We start from the raw sequence: 20,857 nt of genomic DNA, 5'->3' as shown, positions 1-20,857 counted from the left end.
CCTTCTAAAGGATGGTACTTTCTGTATATGGGCTTACATTTCGGTTGTTTTGTTCAAGTGGGTATTTCTCTACTACCATAAAAGCATAGTCCCCTTATCTCCTTCTCCCACCACGTGCAATGTATATGTACATTTCACATTCGTAACCATCAGATTCAATGTTTATGCTCAATCAATTGTCTAGTCAATTTCTAATTATATGGGCCTAACGGCCAATTACAACATATGGACGTACGTGTTATTAGTTAAGAAGAATTGTGTATTTACGTTTGGACAACCTGACCCAAAATAACTGCGCGCATGAAAAAAGAAAACACAGCTGGGCCTCCTATATTAGGCAAAAAAACCAAATAAGAAAAATCAACATGTTTCTATATTGCACAAAGTGAAAGAACACATGCTTGATATATACCATACTTCGATTAATTACAGTTGCTTTTATAACAGATCAACCTCTTTGCAATGCAAATTAAACCATCCGTGGTCATAGGCTGACACGGCTAACCGGCGAAGTTGATCTTTTGGTTGAAGGACAAGTCCTCTCAAAGAAACCTACTGCCCATATTTATCTATAGAGCAGAGAATAGCTCAGGGAAAAGGTGAAAGGTTTCTTTTCAAGAAACGAGTGATCATGGAAGGGTTGAGGGTTCAAGTATGCTGCCGGAAAAGCTAAAACCAGTAGCTGCGTTTTGATTAAGTTAATTGCATGATATTTCTCATAATATGTATCCTAGCGAAGCAAACGTTTTTTTTTTTTTTGTCTCAATTGATATATTATCTCTCGGTTGCAACTAAAAAAATCGTAGGCATAGAAACATATAACGTCTTTCCGAGTCCATAGTAACACATGCATATATAGGGAGTAGCTATATTTATGGCGCCATATTTTTCACCAAAAAATAGTCGGTATGTATTTACATTGTAAGTTTACAAATTACAAATGTAATTTTAGTATATTTACAATGTAAGTCCCCAAAATTACATATGTAAGTCCTAAAAATACATATATAATTTTAGTATATTTACAATATAAGTTTCAAAATTACATACGTAAGTTCCAAAATTACATATGTAAGTCCCGAAATTACATATATGTAATTAATATATAATTATCACTCATCATGATGTATGTGTGGAAACAATCTTCAACCTCACGGAAGCACAGTTGGGAGGCCTTAGGCCTGTGCGGTTGTGTGGCATAGCGCATAGGAATGCAAACCGACTGTAATCAATGAAATTTTTTGGTGCTAGAAATTTAGCAAATCTGATAATTTTTTTTCATGAACTTCAAGAGGTTTGCTTTCCATTTTAATTACGAGGGAAAATAACGCCACCGTCCAATATATTCCATGTACTATAAGTGAACATACTGCTTTAGCATATCATGATAACAATATCAGCACACAATACCCCATTTATTCTACGTACTACTATGATGATAGTACAGAGCATCAGGTGCATGTAGTATACTGTCCTTAATGGTGCAACCAACAGGACAATCAGTAGTTCTTCTAGAACTGAGCTTGGAGCAAATCTATGATCTTCTTATCCACTTGAAACGCCTTCATCAAAATATCATCTGAGATAGGTGGGTTCGATCCAAACACCGCATTGGCAATAGTAATAACCCCGGGATTTTGGCTACTCAGTGCAGCAATGGCAACTGCCGGCCTGTGTGGGTTAGGATTGAACTGAAAATGGATGAGCCCCTCAGGGAACACAAACACATCACCCTTGTTGAGCACCTTGGACAATAGCCTGTTGTCTGGGTTGGACGTAACAAAGCCGACGTAGAGTGTTCCTTCAAGCACCGTGAAGATCTCGGTTGCACGAGGGTGTGTGTGTGGTGGGTTCAAACCCAAGGGTGCAAAGTCAAGACGCGCTATCGAGATGCCAAGGGTGTTGAGACCAGGAAGCTGCAAGACATTGACCAAAGTGACATTGGACCCAACCTTATTGTTTGTGTCTCTAGGCTTATCGAGCATGGCTGCCTTGAAGAAGTCGTCGGCACTCGCGTTCATTGGGTTCTTGCAAACAAATCCATTTACTCGCACTGCATCATGTTTAGGAAAAATAATTAGCATGCAAATCAACTATATATTTCTTTCAGTTCTAATATTTATGAGATGAATACATATAGTAATTTCCTATATGTTGCTTATCATATATGCAAGAAATTAGAGTACCACTGAAATTAAGAACATATTCAAATGTACCTGGCGAATTCAGATCAGCAACACAAAAGTCCTGGAGAGGGCTTGGGTCTGAGGCAATGGCCTTCCATGAGGCCAACCCAAGAAGAGCAGCAACAAGCAGGAAGGAAAAGGAAGAAGAAGCCATTAGATTTCTCTAATCAGAAGCCTATGTTTATGGTTTGTGTGTGATCATCGGGCAGATGGATATGCTTATATAGGCGTAGAGAGGGAGAGAACATGCAGTTTGCAGTGTGTGATCTTGTCAGATTGAAATGGTTCTCTGCTCTCTGTAAACGTACGTGCTGATTAAATATTGTCACTCTGTTTTATCTGGTTTCCTTGTGACGTTAATTAGTTGACATATTTGCATATCATAAAACCGTTTATATCATAAAACCGTAGTTTTGTGATATTGGGTTTTAAATATATAGTTTTGTGCTATTTTTAGTGTTAAATCTGAGTTTATATTACAACGTCTCAAATAAGTAGTTTGTGATAGTTTGATTAAAATACATATAGTGTTTAAATTTACGCCTAAAGTAATTAGTAACCACCAGATGCAAGAAGGATACGAAATTTACTGGCATACATCATCCAACTGCAATCGCTAATGACTATACTTAGGGATTAATTCCTGAGCTAATCAATTGCAAGTGTCTAGCAACATATTCTCCCTTGCAATGTATGTCAAAGTATTTTGATACAAGGTGCATGCAATTTTATAACTTTTTTTTAAAAAAATCACGTCTACCTGTGGGTCTTGTCAGATGTGCTATAGCTTTCGCCCAAAAAAATTAAGTTCGTTTGAATTTAGAAAAAAATAAGGTTACAAAAATTGACTTATTAGATGACAAATTTCTGGTTAGGGAAGAACTTAAAGAGATGTTGGCAGAAGAGAATTTTCTATATACTAATTTGGCGAATGCCGGCCGTTAATTTAGGTATAGCATCGGGTGTATGGCTTATGGTTATGAAACTTCCCCAGTATCAGAGTTGGTTCTGTCTGAATGTACTCACTCTGATTAATACTATATATATTACCCTTTTCCAAAAAAAATGATGACAATTTTAATGTAAATATTTCTTCTGTACTGTTGAGAAGATACTGAAATTTCACACTTATGTTCTTTCCAGATTTTTTTTGTTAATTTTTTTCAGCACAGTACGTAATTAATCTTCAAAGCCAATTGCTATTTTTCATTTTTATTCTTAATTCGAATTTGAGTTATTTTATATCGTATATATATACTCATATTTGGCATACCTTGTTTTAATCTCTGAATTGTGGTCTCACAATTCATGGGTTCAATTTTTTGTTCCCTAGCTTGCAATTAAGGTATAGGTAGAGATATAGATAATGATATTTGATGTGCCACCTAATAACACAAAGTCGATTAAATTAGGTGGTATAGAGTCACCTCCATCGTTTCCTATTATCTACTGAAGTCACTTTGAAAAGGAACCAATTAATGAAATCCATTTTGCGAAAAAGTTCAAGTCAACATATATAACACAATTGGACATAGCCGTGTGTAGACAACACACCTGATGGACAGGGATTTTTGCATACTTTAGGACAAGGAATCAAAATATGTACGCATCCCATCAAATTAAATCAAGCGCGTGGATCAGGATAATTGCATCCATAATGCATATGTCGTATGGAAAACGGCTGGCTTAGCTTTATACTACATCTGGCTTATGTGCACCTAACGTAATTAATTAGCTGGATTGCAATATCATGCATATTTTTGGTTGATAGGATCACTAAGTACGCACTGTCCAGTGTTTTCTCCTGGATGTGTTAATTACCTGCACGTAATATAGACTGCAACTAATCCATGTACCTAACAGCACCCTTCCATAGGGTTGGTGACGTCTGGTCACGTATGTATAGCGGCTAAGCTGGGTTGGTGCATGCTAGATTTTAATTTTTTTTAGAGTGTGTGCAGGATTTCATTGGTATGCGGCGTGGTGTTTGTGTGTTTTTTCGTTTCCCTGGTTCTTCCTCTCGGCACACCTTTCTCTTCCTTCTGTTTCTGTCATAGCCCCGATACTTCTCGGTACAGAATACCTACGTGTAGTGTTTGTGACAAGTGGGCCTCTAGAACTCTGTCCACCTGAGTGCCTGCACAGGTAGGCAAGATGATCAAAGTTTTTAAGTAACTGCTCTCGGCACTGCTTTTTCTAGGTCAAGCTCTTCTTTCTCTAGGGCAATATCGACCAGTACCGACAACGGAAGGGGAGGGAACGGCGGAAATACCATATGATCAAGTGGAAAGATATGGCTTTCCCTAAAGACTTTGGAAGACTAGGGTTCATAGAAACAAGGAGGATGAACATTGCACTTCTGGCCAAATGGATTGTAAAAACTGAGTCAGAGGATAAGAGCTTGTGTATAGAGCTATTGAGGAAAAAATACCTGCAAGGTGGAGGGATCTTCCAATAGAAAGCTAGAAATGTATCCCAATTCTAGAGAGGTTTACTTAATATTAGAAGATGGATGGATCTCGGCTCTGAATGGATACTAGGCAATGGAACTAGCATTAGTTTCTGGAACGATGTCTGGTGTGGCAACTGCCCTCTAAAAACCCTCTTCCCTACAGTATATAGTGTGTAACCAAGAAGATTTGTCAGTTAAACAGGTGAATCGGGGGGGGGGGCAGAATGTTTCTCTTTTATAGGAGATCTTTTGGTCCTGATGAAGTCTCTGAATAGGGAGCCTTGAAAGATATCATTGAAGACATTGAGATATCTGATTCACATGATAAGCTAGTTTGGGGGCCGACAACAAACAAACAATACACTACCAGGTCTCTTTATAGGGCCCTGACTTTCAGAGGTGTTAGAGAGGTGAATATTGAGATGTGCGGATGCCCCTGCCCCATGAAGATCAAACATTTTCTTTGGTTAGCTTTTAGGAACAGAATCTAGTTTGCTAAGCAACTAAAAAAAAAGGGGTTGGGTGGGCTCAGAATCCTGTGGGCTTTGTGGGATGTTGGAAACAACTAACCACATTCTCTTCTGTTGTGACATGGCTAGGCTGATTTGGTGCATTGTAGAGATACTCTGCATTGGAACACCATCCCTAGGAATTTTGAGGAGTTTTTTCTTCTTTGCAAGGGTGATACTAACCAAAATTTTGTTAGAGTTACTTTGAGTTTATTGGCTGCTGTTTGTTGGAATCTTTGGCTTTCCCGGAATAATATGGTTTTTAGAAGAAAATTGGTTTACTCTCCACTAACTATACCTTTCCAAATTACCTCTTATCTTTTGCAGTGGAGGAAACATCGACCTGAGGAAGGAATCAAGTTGGAAGTGATGGTGGAAAGGATGAAGCAAATGGTGGTGAATTTGAGACCCTCGAGAGTGGGAGTGGGCTAGTAGTTTTTGTTAGTTTTTCTAGGAAATCTAGGAGTTGTGGTTTTAGAGTTGTGTTGGTAAAGGCTGCTATTTCGTCATTGGACTCATTTTGTGATTAGATGTTAGGTCTCCTTTGCGCTAAAAGTTGGCTGGCTCATTGAGCGCCTGTATCTTGGCCTTTTTCTCCCCTCGGGAGCTTGTATCCTCTTTTGTACGCTGGCAACCCCAGCTGAACTCTGCCGCTTTTTGGCTTTCAATCAAAAGCCGGGCCACTGGCCTTCCCTGACGGTAACGGAGGAGAGAAAAGCGACAAAAACAAAGGCGGCGGCAGCAGCAGCAACAACAACAACGTCTCATCTAGATCCGGAGCGTTCTCCATGTATGTTCTTCTCATCTCGACAGGGGCGGAGCTACTATGTAATAGGAGGGTGCCCCGGAACCCGGTCAAGAAAATTTTTTAGCTATACCTCACATATTTTCACCTATTTTCACCATGTGTGCACCCCCTCAATACAAACTTAGGCACCCGCATCAGCTTAAACTCGATCTAAAATAGAGTAAATTAAGCAAGTGGCACCACCCTCCATTTCGCTCTAGCTCCACCCCTGCATCTCGATGTTATGCATGTTTTTAGATGCTATCGTTGCTGTTAGCATATTCATATTTACCACCATGCAAGAATCATTCTCTGTTCCATATGTCATGTTTATTATACTATATTTCTGGATTAAAACATATTGAATTATTACTATATTTCTAACAAAAGCGGTAAGAGTTGTGAGAAGAAAGAATTTGGAGAAGTCCATCTTAAGTTGATGCAATTTTCCCACTGATCTACAGTTCTGCAGAAGTAGTAGTGGTCGATGCTTGTTCTGTACTGTATGAAGCTATATCTGATGCTTTGTTGTGACTTGTGAGCATGAGGTGATTCTGAAGTGGTCAAATATAACAAGCTGAGCTAGGGACCAGTTCGTTCCTCTGAACAGGTGCAGGTGGATTCAGTGGATGGATTCAAGTTATCTTCCTGGAGCAGGGTTGGCCGATTAATAAGTAATTAATTAGATTATGGTAGTGCCTGTCGTTGCATGCATGATATTGATGTTTGGCTGGCTGAGTCATCAGGTTTAGATAAAAGTGATAAAGATAGTATTAGAACCGAGTAGATTGACAGGCCACAAACACGTTAAAAGGTAATATCATATCTTTAATTTTGTCAGTGTCTGTTCCTGTAACATACACTTTTTAAGTCCCTTTCGTATCTTTGATCCATACACGTCTCTTTTAGTTCAGGCATCCTTGTGTGTGTGACGGCATGATGCCTGACTAGTCAAGGGCATGACACATGCTAATTAATTAAAAGGGAATATATTTTTACCTCCATTAAAATTAAAGGAAAGTTGATAGCAACATATGTATCCGTTAATTGCTGAATCAACACGCTCTGTTGCCTGCAGCTGCCTGCGACAGTTTCAACCTAATGGTAGTTTGATTAATTCAGTTCAAAAGCTCACTGAATCGATCGGCTGCCTCCATTTTTTTTTTAAGATAATGGATTATAAAAAATCTGGCCTCTACATCTTATGAGGATGTACACAGCCTAAAAGTCACAAACACAAGTACATAAGACTCTCCCGTTACATGGGTAAAGCATAAATAAGTTTTAAAGAGAGATAACAAGCAAGAGGAACTAAAAGCTAAGCTTCAATCCTTTTAAAGTTCCACCCAAAAGTAGAGAAGAGCTCCATCATACGCTTCTCTAACAGTTTGCACTTCACGATTACTTCAATGCCTTCATCTTTCTTAAGAAGTAAAGACTAAAGCCTTGACAACTGATCGGCTGCCTCCTAGCTCTTCATCCTACTACCTGTGTTAATTTGATCTATTCTCTCTGCAGGCAGGCAATCAAGCATATCTATCTCGCTTATATGAGCTATATATATATATGACTCTAGCCGACCTCTCCAGGACTTATTCATCATCTTGACAAGTAGTATAGTTTTAAGTGACACGTATTCTAACCCTTGTTATTTTCCATCAACATAAAAATTCAGAGATTATCTAATTAGTGATCTAAAACATTTATATATTATTCTCACGGTAGAGTACGTGTAGCTTATATATATACATCCTCCGTGAAAAAAAATCAACTCTTAGGATGAATCTGAATAAGTTCTTGTCTGGTTTACCCCGAAAAGTGTGTTTTAATTTTTTACGGAGGGAGTATGTGCTACATTATTTTGGGATGATATAAATTTGACTTAATGATCTGTGCATGTATCAGTGAGACTGTGATGCAGTCAGTGCCATTAATGGATTTATTTGTAAGGATGGAAATGACATAAAATGCGCCGATATTAATCTTCCAAATTAAGCCAACCGATGCTACCGGTTAAGTTGCGCTTCTTTACCTTGTGCCCCCAAAGCACTAATCAATTAAAACTATGGCTAGTAAAATATATAGCTTATGTTTTGTTCTTAGCCAAGCACGACATCAGTTCAAATGGATGGATATAGGAAGTACATGCAACAGTGTGGGAGCTAGTCCACACGCAACGTTGTTCGCGTCTTCATCATGATCAGCTGGAACATATATTTGATAAAAAATAGTAGATGTGCATACATTAACTGTGATATTTATAACAAAACAAATGAATGTTAAAAACATTAATTTTAATACAATGTTAGTTTTAATTGCTTCTCTTAACAATCAAAAGTAGGTGGAAAGAGTTGAAGCAACTAATCATGTATAGTATCATCTTTCCCTAACAAGAAATCAAATCAGTGCATCAGGACACCATTTTTTGTTGTTAGGCAGAGCAATGCTCACTGTTGTGGAATGTTGAGTAGAGGGCCATATGGTGATAACCGTCTCCAACGGATTATAAAATACCTGGCATTAAGTGAAACGGTAGGTCTAGCCCTAGCGCATTGTGCAACCTTGTTAATATATACATGTACATCCCTGACTATGCAATGATATATATATATATATATCAAGAAACAAATGTGCAATATAATTTGTGAGCTTATAAAATAGTAATTGACCAAACTTTTATCATGCTTATAATTAGACTCCTAATAGATTTTGTTACATGTTTGATAACACGGGACATATTGTTGGATATATACAACTATTCCCATATCCTATCCTATATTTTTTTAGCAGATTCGGAATCAGACGTGTATAGTACTAGGTATCCATTTTTCTCTCCCTCATTTTTCCCACAAACCTTTGGGTCGGGTAGTGGAGCGGGAAATACATGTCATTTTTCACCCCCTAAGCGTCATGTACATATATGTACACCCTAAAAGGACCTTGATGTCGCACATGGGGGGTGAATGTGCATTCCTAAAATTCGCTTAGTGAACTATATCAAATATTATCACCAAAGTGTCTTTCCTAATTACCGGAGACTACGGTCCGTGAGTTCTGCACGTGTAGAGTTGGCCTACCAACACTTAACACTAGGTACTCTGGTCCCTATTTTCTACCTGCGAGTAGGAAGCATGGAAGAGTAGTTTGAGCAGCGAAACTAAGGGAACTAGCACGAAACATAGGAAGCGAAATACACAGAGAAGGCACAGCAGAAACAGGGACACGATTCTTTTCCCAAAGTTTAGATCTTGCGATCCTAATTAATCTCCATTGAGGAACTTCAAGGATCCATATCTTTTTCGACCCCAACCCTTACCAAGCAAGTAACTAGGAAAAAGTTTTAGCCTCTAAGGAACCACCTTGGTTCTCCTTGTTTCCAAGTGACCACAACGATCCCAACTTTGGACAACAGGTTCCGTGACATTTGCTCTACCAAGCAACTTTAGCAACCAACTTGGTTTTCCACTTCAATGCATCTTTCCTTGCGGAGGAGAGGATGAACATTCACAAACCTTCCCATGCTACCCACAAAGATTGAATACTCACATGCAATGCCTAGCTAGCTAGAAGGAAAACCAACCAGAGTAACAAGCATGATGTAGAAGGCTAGTCGTTGATCCACAAGTGCTCAACATAACCTTGCCTCACAAGATCCAAACCCTTCTCTCTCTCTCTTTCTCTCTCTCTCTCTCTCTCAAGAAGAATGGCTTAAAACCCCAAGAGAAGAAGGTAATATGTGACAGCCACCAACCAGAAGAGGGGGATGGGTGAGTTAAATACTCGCACACACCCAAAAATAACTAGTCGTCACTCACATATTCAAAAACTATAGAATCTTGTCTCAAAGACTAGAGTATCCTCTCCACCTGTTATAACAACCAGACAAAAACTATCAGAACCTTTGATCTCAACTACCGGAGTCTTTGGTCTAGTTTGTCTGGCAGACAGTGGAGGATGACCGAAATGTCCGGTAAGCAACTAAGCCCCCAAATCCAAGTGATTGAACTGCAAAGTGTCTCTCACTAAGAAAACAAAGCAAAGTATTGAGCATTGGTCCACCAACTAGAGCCTTTGACACGTACCCTTCTTAATAGTACAACGACATTCCTATAACCCAGCAAGCAAGTATAAATTTTCTTCTAGTTTTTTTATGCTTGCTTGATTTAGACGGGTGTCTTTCATCGTTTTGAACACCATGGAGGCTAATTCCTGCATCGTTCTTCAATTTGCACATTAGTCCCCTAATTTATCTTGTCATCTATCAACCAAAACTCACTAGGGGTCTATATGTTCCTTCAGACATGAGTACATAATTGAATACCTTGCATATGGACAATCGCATATTCTTCTTTTTCATGAACTTCGATGGAATTTCCTTTAAAGTAACGAGGAAAAAGGACACCATAGTCCAATGTATTCCATGTATTATTAATTAATTAGGATAAACAAATTAACAAATATAATGACATAAATCAGCACGAAAGCCTATTCATTCTATGTACTATATATGGCATAGATCATCAGGTCCATGCATGTAATTGTCCCATAGTGTTGCAAAGAATAGGACAATTGTCAATTGCTCTCTAGAACTAAGCTTGGAGCAAATCTATAATCTTCTTATCCACCTGAAATGCCTTGGCCAAAATATCATCCGAGATCGGTGGGTTTGATCTGAACACTGCATTTGCAATAGTAATAATCCCAGGATTTTGGCTACTAATTGCTGAGGTAGCGACTGCGGGCTTATGGGGGTCAAGGTTGAACTGAAAGTGAATGAGCCCCTTAGGGAATACAAACACATCACCCTTATTGAGCACCTTGGAGAAGAGCTTGTTGTCTGGGTTGGACGTGACAAATCCAACGTAAAGTGTCCCTTCGAGCACCGTAAAGATCTCAGTTGCACGAGGGTGAGTGTGCGGTGGGTTCAAACCCAAGGGTGCATAGTCGACGCGCACTATTGAGATGCCAAGTGTGTTGAGACCCGGTATCTCCATGACGTTGATCATAGTGATGTTTGATCCAACCTTATTGACCACCGTATCTCTTGGCTTGTCAAGCATGGCTGCCTTGAAGAAATCATCTGCACTCACGTTCGTTGGGTTCTTGCAAGCAAATCCATTGACACGCACTGCTGACACAAAAAGTAATTTAATTAGCATAATATGTACCAAATAGTACACCATTTTGTTTCTGTCCAGTATATATAAATCAACATTTAGTTTCATCTGTGCTGCTTGTACTAGTAAAACAAACATTCCCTCTGAAACTAAGCACATGTACATATATATGTACCTGCGGAATTCAGATCGGCAACGCAGAAGTCTTGGAGAGGGCTAGGTTCTGCTGCAATGGCCTGCCATGAGGCCATCCCAATAAGAGCAGCAAGAAGCAGAAAGGAAATGAAAGAAGCCATTATGTTTTCCTGATCAGATGCTTTGTGTTTCCTGTTTTGTGTAGTGATGCTTTGGACATAAGGGATGGATGTGTTTATATAGCCGTCGATAGAGGGAGATCCTGCAAGGTCTGACCTTGTGTGTGCAACAGATCAAGAACAAGTCATGTGAAACCGTCCAACATAACTGATTGAAATGGTTTTGCAGACGCTGTCTATAACGTGTTAATTAAGTATGTTGTATCAGGTTTTCATGTTTTCTTAGAAAACGTATATCTGGATATCTGATTATCTATTCACTAACTTCATGTTTGACTGTACATATTTACACATACGTATATATTGGATGACTTAGTAATAGCAAATTAATTAACATTTGTACTTAATCAGGCCCCTAAAAATTTAGTCACATTATTCATCCCTTTGATAATGGTACAATGATTAACACTTCCAATTGATTGAACAAGAAATTATTCTAACATACAAAAATTTACGAAATTACATGAAATCAATTTACAACCCATACAAATCACGAGCTTATTTCTAATGAAGCAAATCATCCACATCCAGTATGTAATTTTTGAATCGAAAATATTTTTTATGCCAAGTCTATCAAGGTGTGGAAGATTTCAAATAGTTTTCATATGCATAACCTACCATTAATTCGCTTCCAACAAATGACAATTCGATCGAATATCTTGTTCTCGTTCTGTTTGGTGAGACATCAAATTCTGGGTCAACACATGTCCAAACACTCATATCCAATTACTGCCACCATATATTTGTATTAATCTAATTAATGTTTCTTGTCGAAATGCTGCTATCGTATACTATTTGTATTCATCTAATCATCTTTTCTGACCAAGCTCTCTGGTTCTAATCCAAGTCCTATGCTCTGACTAAATCAATAAACGAGAATCATATACAGGCCGGCTTTAGAGATCAAATGATCTGTTATCTAAATTAAAGAACAAGAACAGGCCTCCCAGTCTAATTAATTAGTAGGGATATATATTTCTTCGTCCTCTGTGAACAGGGTAGAATGATTAATTAAAGTCACAGGATTTGCGAGATAAAGATACTAATGTAATCTGGTTTCATGAACAAAAGAACACAGAATCATTAATTTTTGCACCTCATAATAACTAACTATAGCACTTGATCCCATATTTCTCGTTTCGTTTGCCTCTTTAATTTAGCGTTAATTTCAACAAAAAATTTGCCTGCTCAGTGAGACAGAGACCGGTTAATACTTAACTAATTCTACGAATGTTGTCAAGTTCTTGTACCTGTACATATATAGAGGAATCAGATATTGACATATACCATGATAAGCAGCAATTACATGTACACGCACGTGCGTATATATATAGCTCACGATATTCTACAATTAATATACATATTCTGACACATGGTCAGGCGTGTGTTATAGTATTAATCTTGACTATCTTGACATCAGTTAATTGAAATTAGATCGACCCAGTTCTTAGCCTTCCATGAACACAGCCAATTCTCCTTTAATTAGATGCCACGCTGATGGATCCCTTTTAAGCTAATTCCATTGCCATATGGATGATATTTTGTGCTTTAAATTTTAGCAAAAATTGGCTATGCAGCATTCCAACATCATAATTTAGGTCTATTATATTGCACCGACACATTGTTTTATTAGCATCCAGGTTTAATTCTGGTCTTATATTTAACATCCCATCAATGCATCCAATACATTGATCGATTAGATTTTGTTTGTTTTGTTTTGTGTTTCTTGAAACACAAGATGTGAAATACCAATTAACACTCCACTCTGTTTATTCCTCTTCTCTTGCGATCCCCTCCCCTTTCTCTTGCTCAAACTTGTCGGCGCCTTCCTCGAGCTTAACCGCTACCTTTGACATCCTCAAGAGAAGTTATCGGCAATATCTCAAGCATGTGTGTTCTTAGGCTCGACGAGCTTCTGACCACCTCCCTCGAGCTCAACTACCATTGCTTCGGTGCATGTTACTTCATAGGGAAGAAGGGAAGGGAGCAAAGGAGTAGCTAATATGGTACAAGGTATGGGTGGTTTCGATGAAATGCTAACGTAGTTAACTTTTGGTGCTAATAAAACTAATAGGTTTCCTTTGGTGCAATTGATATAGAACTAAAACCGCGATATTTAAATGCAGCACCAAACCAATTTTCTCATCTCTTTTATTTATATTGGGTCTTGAGCACTTATAGATAGTTGGATATCACAATATGGCGCTGCAGACTATTCATAATTGTTCTAAATACTGCAGCAAACAATAATATAAGCTGTGTTTTGCTTCTCTGCACATTTCACCTCTGCTATTTCTAGAGCTCCTAGTCAATGTGAATTTAAAGGCCGTTCCACATAGAGTGTCGCCTGTCGCTTCAACTACCTAACGACATGTTGAGGAACAAATTAATTCCAAAACTGCACATATATATAGTTGTAAGCAGTGTTTGCACGACATTATTTCGCCCGAATTTTTTTATGTTCTTTCATATTTTTTGTGACTTTGGTCAAAATTTGTTCATATTTCAAAAAAAAATTGTTCTGAAATTTTCGGTGCGCCAGCGTAAATATGCAAAAGGAAATAGCAAAACCTGGTAGGGGTGAAACACTCTCTTCTTTTAATTAAACAAGTGACAACTGTTTCACGCATATTCGCAATGATGGACTTGTAACAGTGATGGACTAAATAGAATATTTTATATATTTTACTTCCACACACAAACAAGTACATGGCATAAATTTTACATGGAAATTGAGTGAATAGAAGACATATATATAGGACACATCCAAATTAAGTTAGATATATAAGCATCAATCAACGTAACATCGATCGTCACTTCGTCAGCATTAGATGACCCTGAAGTGGTCAATAATAAGATGCTGAGCTAGCGACTGGTTTATCTCCTCTGAACTGGTCTTGATGAATATTTAATTGGATGGACTATTAAATTGATTCATGTACGTTATCCTCCTAGAAACAAGGAGGTGTCGGTCATGCATGCACAAGTTATCAGGGTGCAGAGAAACATATGATAAAGATATAGCGTTAGAACAGAGTAGATTGACCACACACATGTATAAGTTAATGTCATATATATCCTTAATTTCGACCGTATCTCATCTCTCTACTAGAAAAAATACCCGTACGTTGCAACGGGTAAACTAAAATTATACCAAATATAAAAATATTAGATGATTAGGGTTTAGTTTTACATGATATGAGCTCTTTAAGAAAATCTATTCCTAATGAAATAAAAAAAGTTCAACTTAAGAGACCTCAAGTGAACTTATTCCGTGCGTACACGCGGCCCATGAGGCGGCCAATAGTGTGGGCAGCCTGAGAACATTTTCGGGAACAACTTTAGGGACATAAAGTAAACTTATTCTGTGAGGAGATTACAAGTGGCCCAATAGTGTGGGCAGCCTGGGAACGCGGGAGAAGCTGAGCCGTCCGATCTGATGGACAGTCCTGATTGATCGCGACCTATATAAAAGTTCAAAGATCCAAACCCTAACCCTAAAAACATTTCCCTTCCCTCCCTCTCTCTCTCAGTGGCACCACCTCTCCCCCTCCGCCACTCCTTCTCCCCCTCTCCGGCAGCGCTTCTCCCCCTCCCCCATCCCATCCCCCTCCCCCTCCCCGGCGGCACCTCTCCCCCTCCCCAGCAGCGCCGATCCCCCCCTCTCTCGCCTCCCTCGCGCGATGGATCCGGCGACAGCAGCGTCGGCGGCGACCGTGGGTGGATCCGGCCGCGATGGTGGCAGCTGAGGACGGACCGGGTGGCGGCGGCTCCCTCCGACCCCTCTCGCCTCCCTCCTGCGGCGGATCTGACGGCGGTGGTGGCATTGTGTAACATCCTCAAATTTTAGACTGCATCATGCTGGCTTTTGATTAAATTAGTGTGTTTTAAAAATCTATTTGATTCTTAAATTGGTTCAAGTATTACTTCTTTAGAACCCTACTAATTTACTCTAATTATTCCCTTTATTCCAAACCTTAGTGAATTTGAGCAAATTCTCTCAAATTTCAAACTATAGAGTATTTCCTTAACTTACCTTAATATTAGTGAGGATTTGCTTTACTCCAAACCCTAGTGAAACCCTTCCAAATTCATAGATTAAATTGATTCTTTTCCTAGGGAAATATTCAAAATTTCTGAAAAAACACTGTTCTTTGCCTTCAAGGTGTTCGGCAGAATGCCTAGCCCAACTAACATAGCCCAATCCCTATCCAATCTTGCACAAAGTCTAGAATTGATCCTAGGGGACCACATCCCACTCAAATACCGTGGATCTCTTTGCTACTTCCTCCCCTTTATGCGCACTCTCTAGCGTCCGACTTCGCCGCGCGCCGAGCCGCCGCGCGTCGGTCTCGGGATCGATCGCGCGTGCCCGATCGCCTTGGCGCGCTGCTAGCCGTTCGATGCCCTCAAACCATCATCACCGCACCAATCTTGACGACAACAAAGCCGGAACGACGACTGCCGCAAGAAATCGCCGCTCGACGCCGTGCGCGCCCGTCCAAAGCCGCCGCCGAGTCCGATTTTGATTCTACCCGGGGTGAATCGCGCCAATTTTTGCCGCACGGTTGGATTGAAGATAGACGGTGGTATCCCCACTCACAATTCAAACCATTCACCCCCGAGTCGGCCGTTTTCACCCTCGCCGCCGCCGCACGTCACGCTCGGATTGGCGCCAACACATCGCTAGCCGAATTCGCACGTGGTCAAGCCAATCCTTCGCCGGTAAGTATTCAAACGTGGCCTCCCGCCACTCAAATTGATCTTGGCCGCCCTCTCACAGCCTCTGCCACCCTGGCCCTATCCAAAGATCGAGCTCATCCATGGCGATGATGGTGCCCGAGCTCATCCACTTCTTCTAGCCCTATAAATAGGACCCCAATCCCTTCCTTGTCCATCATCGATCATCAGCAACCATAACCCCACAACCCCGAAGCTCTGCCTCACCAATCCATCTCATCAACCACCATCGCCCGTTGGTCGAACACCTTGTGCGCGATCGACTCCACACCTCTCCATCCATCCTCCGCCCTAAATATCCCTTAGAACACCTTATATCAACCATGTTCTAGTATATTAGACCCTAACCAAAGCCCTTCGTCGAGTTTTACCTTGCCACACCAAGCCGAGCACCGCCACCCCCGCGCTGCTTTGTTCTTCACCGCCGAGGAGTTTTTCCGGCCGCAATCCTTCATTTCGACCTATCTCGGTGAGTTCTTCTGTTTCAACCATCTACATATTACCTAGATTCCATTTTAGCAATCCTTTTTCACTATCATTCCACCCCCTGAGCTGCCGACGTGAGCACGGCCGCCGCCAATGGAGATGCCCGTCGACAACTATTCTCCACGCCTTGCCAAAGGATGGCAAGCTGTCGGAATCCATCTAGGTACCTCGTAGATGCTCTAGAACCCCTCCCCTAGCCATGTCTAACTCATATCATCTTGATCACCATCACGGCCTAACCGTGCCACCGCCGCCCTAGCCGCTAGCCCATCCATGCATCAAATTAATCCCTCCGCCACCGCTCGCCGTCGCCGAAGAACCCTAGCTCCCTCCCCTCTTCGGCCGCAACCACTTTCCCCCTCCATCGCCGCCGCAATCACCAACCCTAGCGCCGCCGGTCCGATTTGGGGAACGGCCGGAGGTAGAAGAAGAGAAGAGAGAGAGAGAGAGACTGACAGGTGGGACCCGCACACAGTAACATTTCACTTTTATTTAATTTTCAAACTTTAGAAGCCCATATCTTTTAAAATATAGATCCAATTCCAGTGAAACTTGGACCAATATTCTTCTAAAATCATTCTCTATCTTTTGAGCCCATTTTTGCTATTTTTGCATTTTATTTTATTTTCTCCATTTTTCTTATTTTTGGATTTTATTTGAACTCCTTTTGAATTTGAATCTTATATGTCTAACACTAGGTCTTGAGGATTCTTCTGACTCAATAGATAATATCAATCAATCTCAGGACATCGAGCAAGGCAAGTTACCATATACCTTTTGATTATTTAAGCCTATATTTTATAAATTATTTATTTATAGCCTTCTATTCAATATTCTATTTTCTATGCATAAATCAATCATAGAAACCCAGACAATTTAGTATTGCTTATTTTGCTTACAATCTGGTTAAAATACCTTATACTTAGATTGGGACAGTACGTAAGATTTGGATGATTTCCGGGTAGCTAGTACTGTCTCGATCGATATAGTTTTTACTAGGTACTTATGTCGAACGAACTGGTACGACCGCAGTTTCTAGAATGGGGACAGACCTAGTTATTATGTTAATTAGCAATATGGCACCTCTGTATAGTGGTTCTTATTTTTAAGTCCTCGCGTAGGAGGCAACTATAGCCGCGAAGGGCAATTTATACCATTACCATGTACAGGTAATTGGTTTGTTGAGCTCAATTATATTTATGGTATATTTCTAAACCCTGATCGAGATGACGTGGTGTCATACGATCAGTTCCCCTTAAATACCTCGGGAACGCCAGAACTCCTCTTGCTGCTGTTAACATTACGTTCAGAGCATATGAGGATATAAGTTCATGGAACAGATGCCACAATTGTTAATAACCTAATACCGTGCCATGACTAAAACCGATGATTATCAGCAAGTCGTGGACTGCGGATAAAGCGTACATCTGCTGCAATAGAATATTTTTGAAACTATTCGAATAGCCGTACTCATGGAATTGAGTACCGGGACTCATATGGTACCCTGGTTAGAAATCTAAAGTCTATATGTTTTATAAATTATTGCTATAACTCTTCCAGATTATTTATTACTGCTTTTTGCAAAGAACCCTACTATATATTAATGCATAACATATTTCCATGATAACTTGCTGAGTATTGCGAATACTCATCCTTGCTCTTATAACCCCTTTTTTAGATTTGGGTCAAGAGGAGGACCCTTATGACTATTACTACGATGACCCCGATAATTTAGAAAACCCGGCCCTAAAGGTTATACCATTCTAGTCAGAATGTACTAGAACTTCCGTTGTGTATTAAATAGTTAGGTGAGTACCTATTATTGTAAAACCCTTACTATTGTAAAACTTTAACGTATGCAATAAAGAACCAGTTATATTGTATGTATCAATATCTACTGATCCAGGGATTGATACATTAATTTACGTCGGATCCAAGTTGTTAGTTTCGAGTTCTGACATGTCGACGGCGACCGCATGTGGGCTCAGCGGCTGCTGCTCCCCCTCTCCTGGTGTGGCGACGCGGCCGGGAGCCGGTCGCGGCGGAAGGCGGCGATGCCAACGACGGCGACGACGGCGGACGACGGCGGCGACAATGGTGATGACGACGACGGCGGCCACGAGGAGGGCGGCTCCGGGAAACAGCTAGGGTTAGGATTTGGATTTTAGTTTCGATTTGGGATGTTGATTTTGTGGGGATTCTTAGTTTTGATTTGGGATTGCAATTGAGTGATTTTGTATGTATTTTGGGAATTTGGGCAAAGGGGTTGAGAGGCTGATCTGCTCGGGGATTTTTTTTTTTAAAAAAAAGACAGACTCGGACTCACACGACGACAACGGACGAAACGGACGATCGGAAGCCTTACCTATTTTTTAAGTAGGTATATAGATGTAATGTATACTAGTCCCTTTCGTATCTTTGATCCATATGGCACTTTTAATTTTTCAGTGGTCTTCAGGTATCCAGGTATCCGGCCACATCCCAAATATGGCAAATTGAAAAGGAACTAAGTTGATAACAACAATAATATTGCACTTAATTAACAATTCAACCTGCAGCTGCCTAAGACAGTTTCAAGCCACGCGTACTTCGATTAATTCAGTTGAAAACCTAACCGGATCGATCTCGGCAGCCTCCTAACTACTCGTACGTTCTCCTTTCTTACTGCTCTTTTCTTTATCTGGTCCAAGCAGGCCATGAATACATATAGCTTCTGACAAGTAATTGTACCATGTGTATTATATTAATTCTAACCCTTAATTCAATAGAGAATGCGTTGTTCTAACTTTTTTTTATTACAACAGAGAACATCAAAATTGTGAGACATGATGTTCTCAAGGGAGAGTAGCATATATATGAGTGTGCTGAGAAATTTCTAGCCCAATTAGCTGAGTACATGCAGTTGTGTGGATTTACTGACAAGGACGAAAATGACATGAAAGGCATCTATGAATCTATGAAATCTTCCTAGTAGCCAATTAACCTTCAAAAAGCTACTGAGAGAAAAAACTAGCTAGGTCGGCTTAAATATCACCATGTAAAATGTGATGAAACTTGCAGATCATCTCAACATACTTATTGGAATATCCATGATATATAATACCCTCAAAAAATAATAGCCACCAGGAACACAATAAATTAACCCAACCTCATCTGCAAAGAGAGTTCTTCACATTTAACAAAAACTAGAGCAAGTTTCAAAAAGTAATTAACATGCATAATTTCTTCAGACAACAGAGACTTATGGATCCAGAGATAGACAAAGTTCAACATTGTTTCTCTAGACCTTGTGTCCTCTAGGCACTAAAACAGTAAAATTGTTGCTAATAAAATAGCTCATGTTTGTTTGTAGCTTCAAATGGATGGACAGGTCTAGAGCATTGTTGTTGAGCTACTAGTCTACTACAGATCCAATATACTGTTGTTCAGGGTGAACTCAAATACATCGTTCATATCTTCAGGATTAGCTGGACCTATATGTGTGAAAAAAAAACTTATTAATAAATATGACATATATACAAATGTGCATACAATTGACGAGGGATATTCATGATGGAAAAATAATAATGCTACTGAAAAATGTAGAGAACATTTTCCTGCGATGTTAGTTTCAATCAACTATTATAACCATCAAAAGTACATGGAAAGTGTGGAAAAGCAACTAATCATGCATGTATATGATATCATCTATCCCTAACAAGTTAAATAGCTTCACGTTTAAACAAAGAAAGTAAATCAAAATGGGACATGTGTGTGTTACAAGGTCTGATCGTTTTCACTTTACTTTTTTTTACTTGATATGTGACCTTGATTATTATTATTTTTATAACTTTGCTTTAATATATATAGTAATATATATATATATATATATGTGTGTGTGTGTGTGTATACACACACACACACACACACATATATATATACATATATATATATATATATATATACATACAATACATACATATATATACATACATATATATGCATATATATATACATATATAGGACAAATTTACTATATATATATATATATATATATATATATATAGACACACACACACACAAGAACTCAATCACACAGATTCATGCATCACATATATACCTGAAGATCCAGTGGTCGATGCCACTTTTGATTTCGCACCATTGGATGAAGAAGTTCTATTCCGTTTCCTCGTTTGGGGTGGTCTGAAATTACTTCCAGGTGCTGCTAATGCTAGAACAATAATCGTATTGTCCTTCTCTTGCTTCATTGATGATGATGATGCCATC

The 20,857-nt window shown here is 39.6% G+C and overlaps 2 protein-coding genes across 2 annotated transcripts; both read right to left on the bottom strand.

Moving 5' to 3' along the window:
- Positions 1-1,306: 1,306 nt before the first annotated feature.
- On the bottom strand, positions 1,307-2,397 carry LOC127781517 (germin-like protein 8-2). The gene is made up of 2 exons (XM_052308479.1): positions 2,217-2,397; positions 1,307-2,053 (listed from the first exon to the last, which is right to left on the bottom strand). The coding sequence occupies exons 1-2, from the start codon at positions 2,338-2,340 to the stop codon at positions 1,512-1,514; spliced, it is 666 nt and encodes a 221-aa protein (XP_052164439.1). The 5' UTR covers positions 2,341-2,397; the 3' UTR covers positions 1,307-1,511.
- An 8,126-nt stretch (positions 2,398-10,523) lies between these two features.
- LOC127782543 (putative germin-like protein 8-1) lies at positions 10,524-11,372 on the bottom strand. The gene is made up of 2 exons (XM_052309802.1): positions 11,227-11,372; positions 10,524-11,062 (listed from the first exon to the last, which is right to left on the bottom strand). The coding sequence occupies exons 1-2, from the start codon at positions 11,345-11,347 to the stop codon at positions 10,524-10,526; spliced, it is 660 nt and encodes a 219-aa protein (XP_052165762.1). The 5' UTR covers positions 11,348-11,372.
- Between the last annotated feature and the right edge of the window lie 9,485 nt (positions 11,373-20,857).

The sequence above is a fragment of the Oryza glaberrima genome, chromosome 8 (genome assembly GCF_000147395.1).
Source record: "Oryza glaberrima chromosome 8, OglaRS2, whole genome shotgun sequence".
Taxonomy (NCBI): domain Eukaryota; kingdom Viridiplantae; phylum Streptophyta; class Magnoliopsida; order Poales; family Poaceae; genus Oryza; species Oryza glaberrima.
The sequence above is the reverse complement of the archived record's forward strand: the minus strand, read 5'-3'. Positions and strand labels throughout refer to the sequence as shown.

Excerpts from the sequence above, each read along its gene's own strand:
- LOC127782543 (XM_052309802.1), bottom strand. The coding sequence starts at position 11,347 with ATGGCTTCTTTCATTTCCTTTCTGCTTCTTGCTGCTCTTATTGGGATG. Across the intron at positions 11,063-11,226 it reads TGCCGATCTGAATTCCGCAG|TGCGTGTCAATGGATTTGCT; the intron begins GTACATATATAT and ends TTGTGTCAGCAG.
- LOC127781517 (XM_052308479.1), bottom strand. The coding sequence starts at position 2,340 with ATGGCTTCTTCTTCCTTTTCCTTCCTGCTTGTTGCTGCTCTTCTTGGG. Across the intron at positions 2,054-2,216 it reads TGCTGATCTGAATTCGCCAG|TGCGAGTAAATGGATTTGTT; the intron begins GTACATTTGAAT and ends AACATGATGCAG.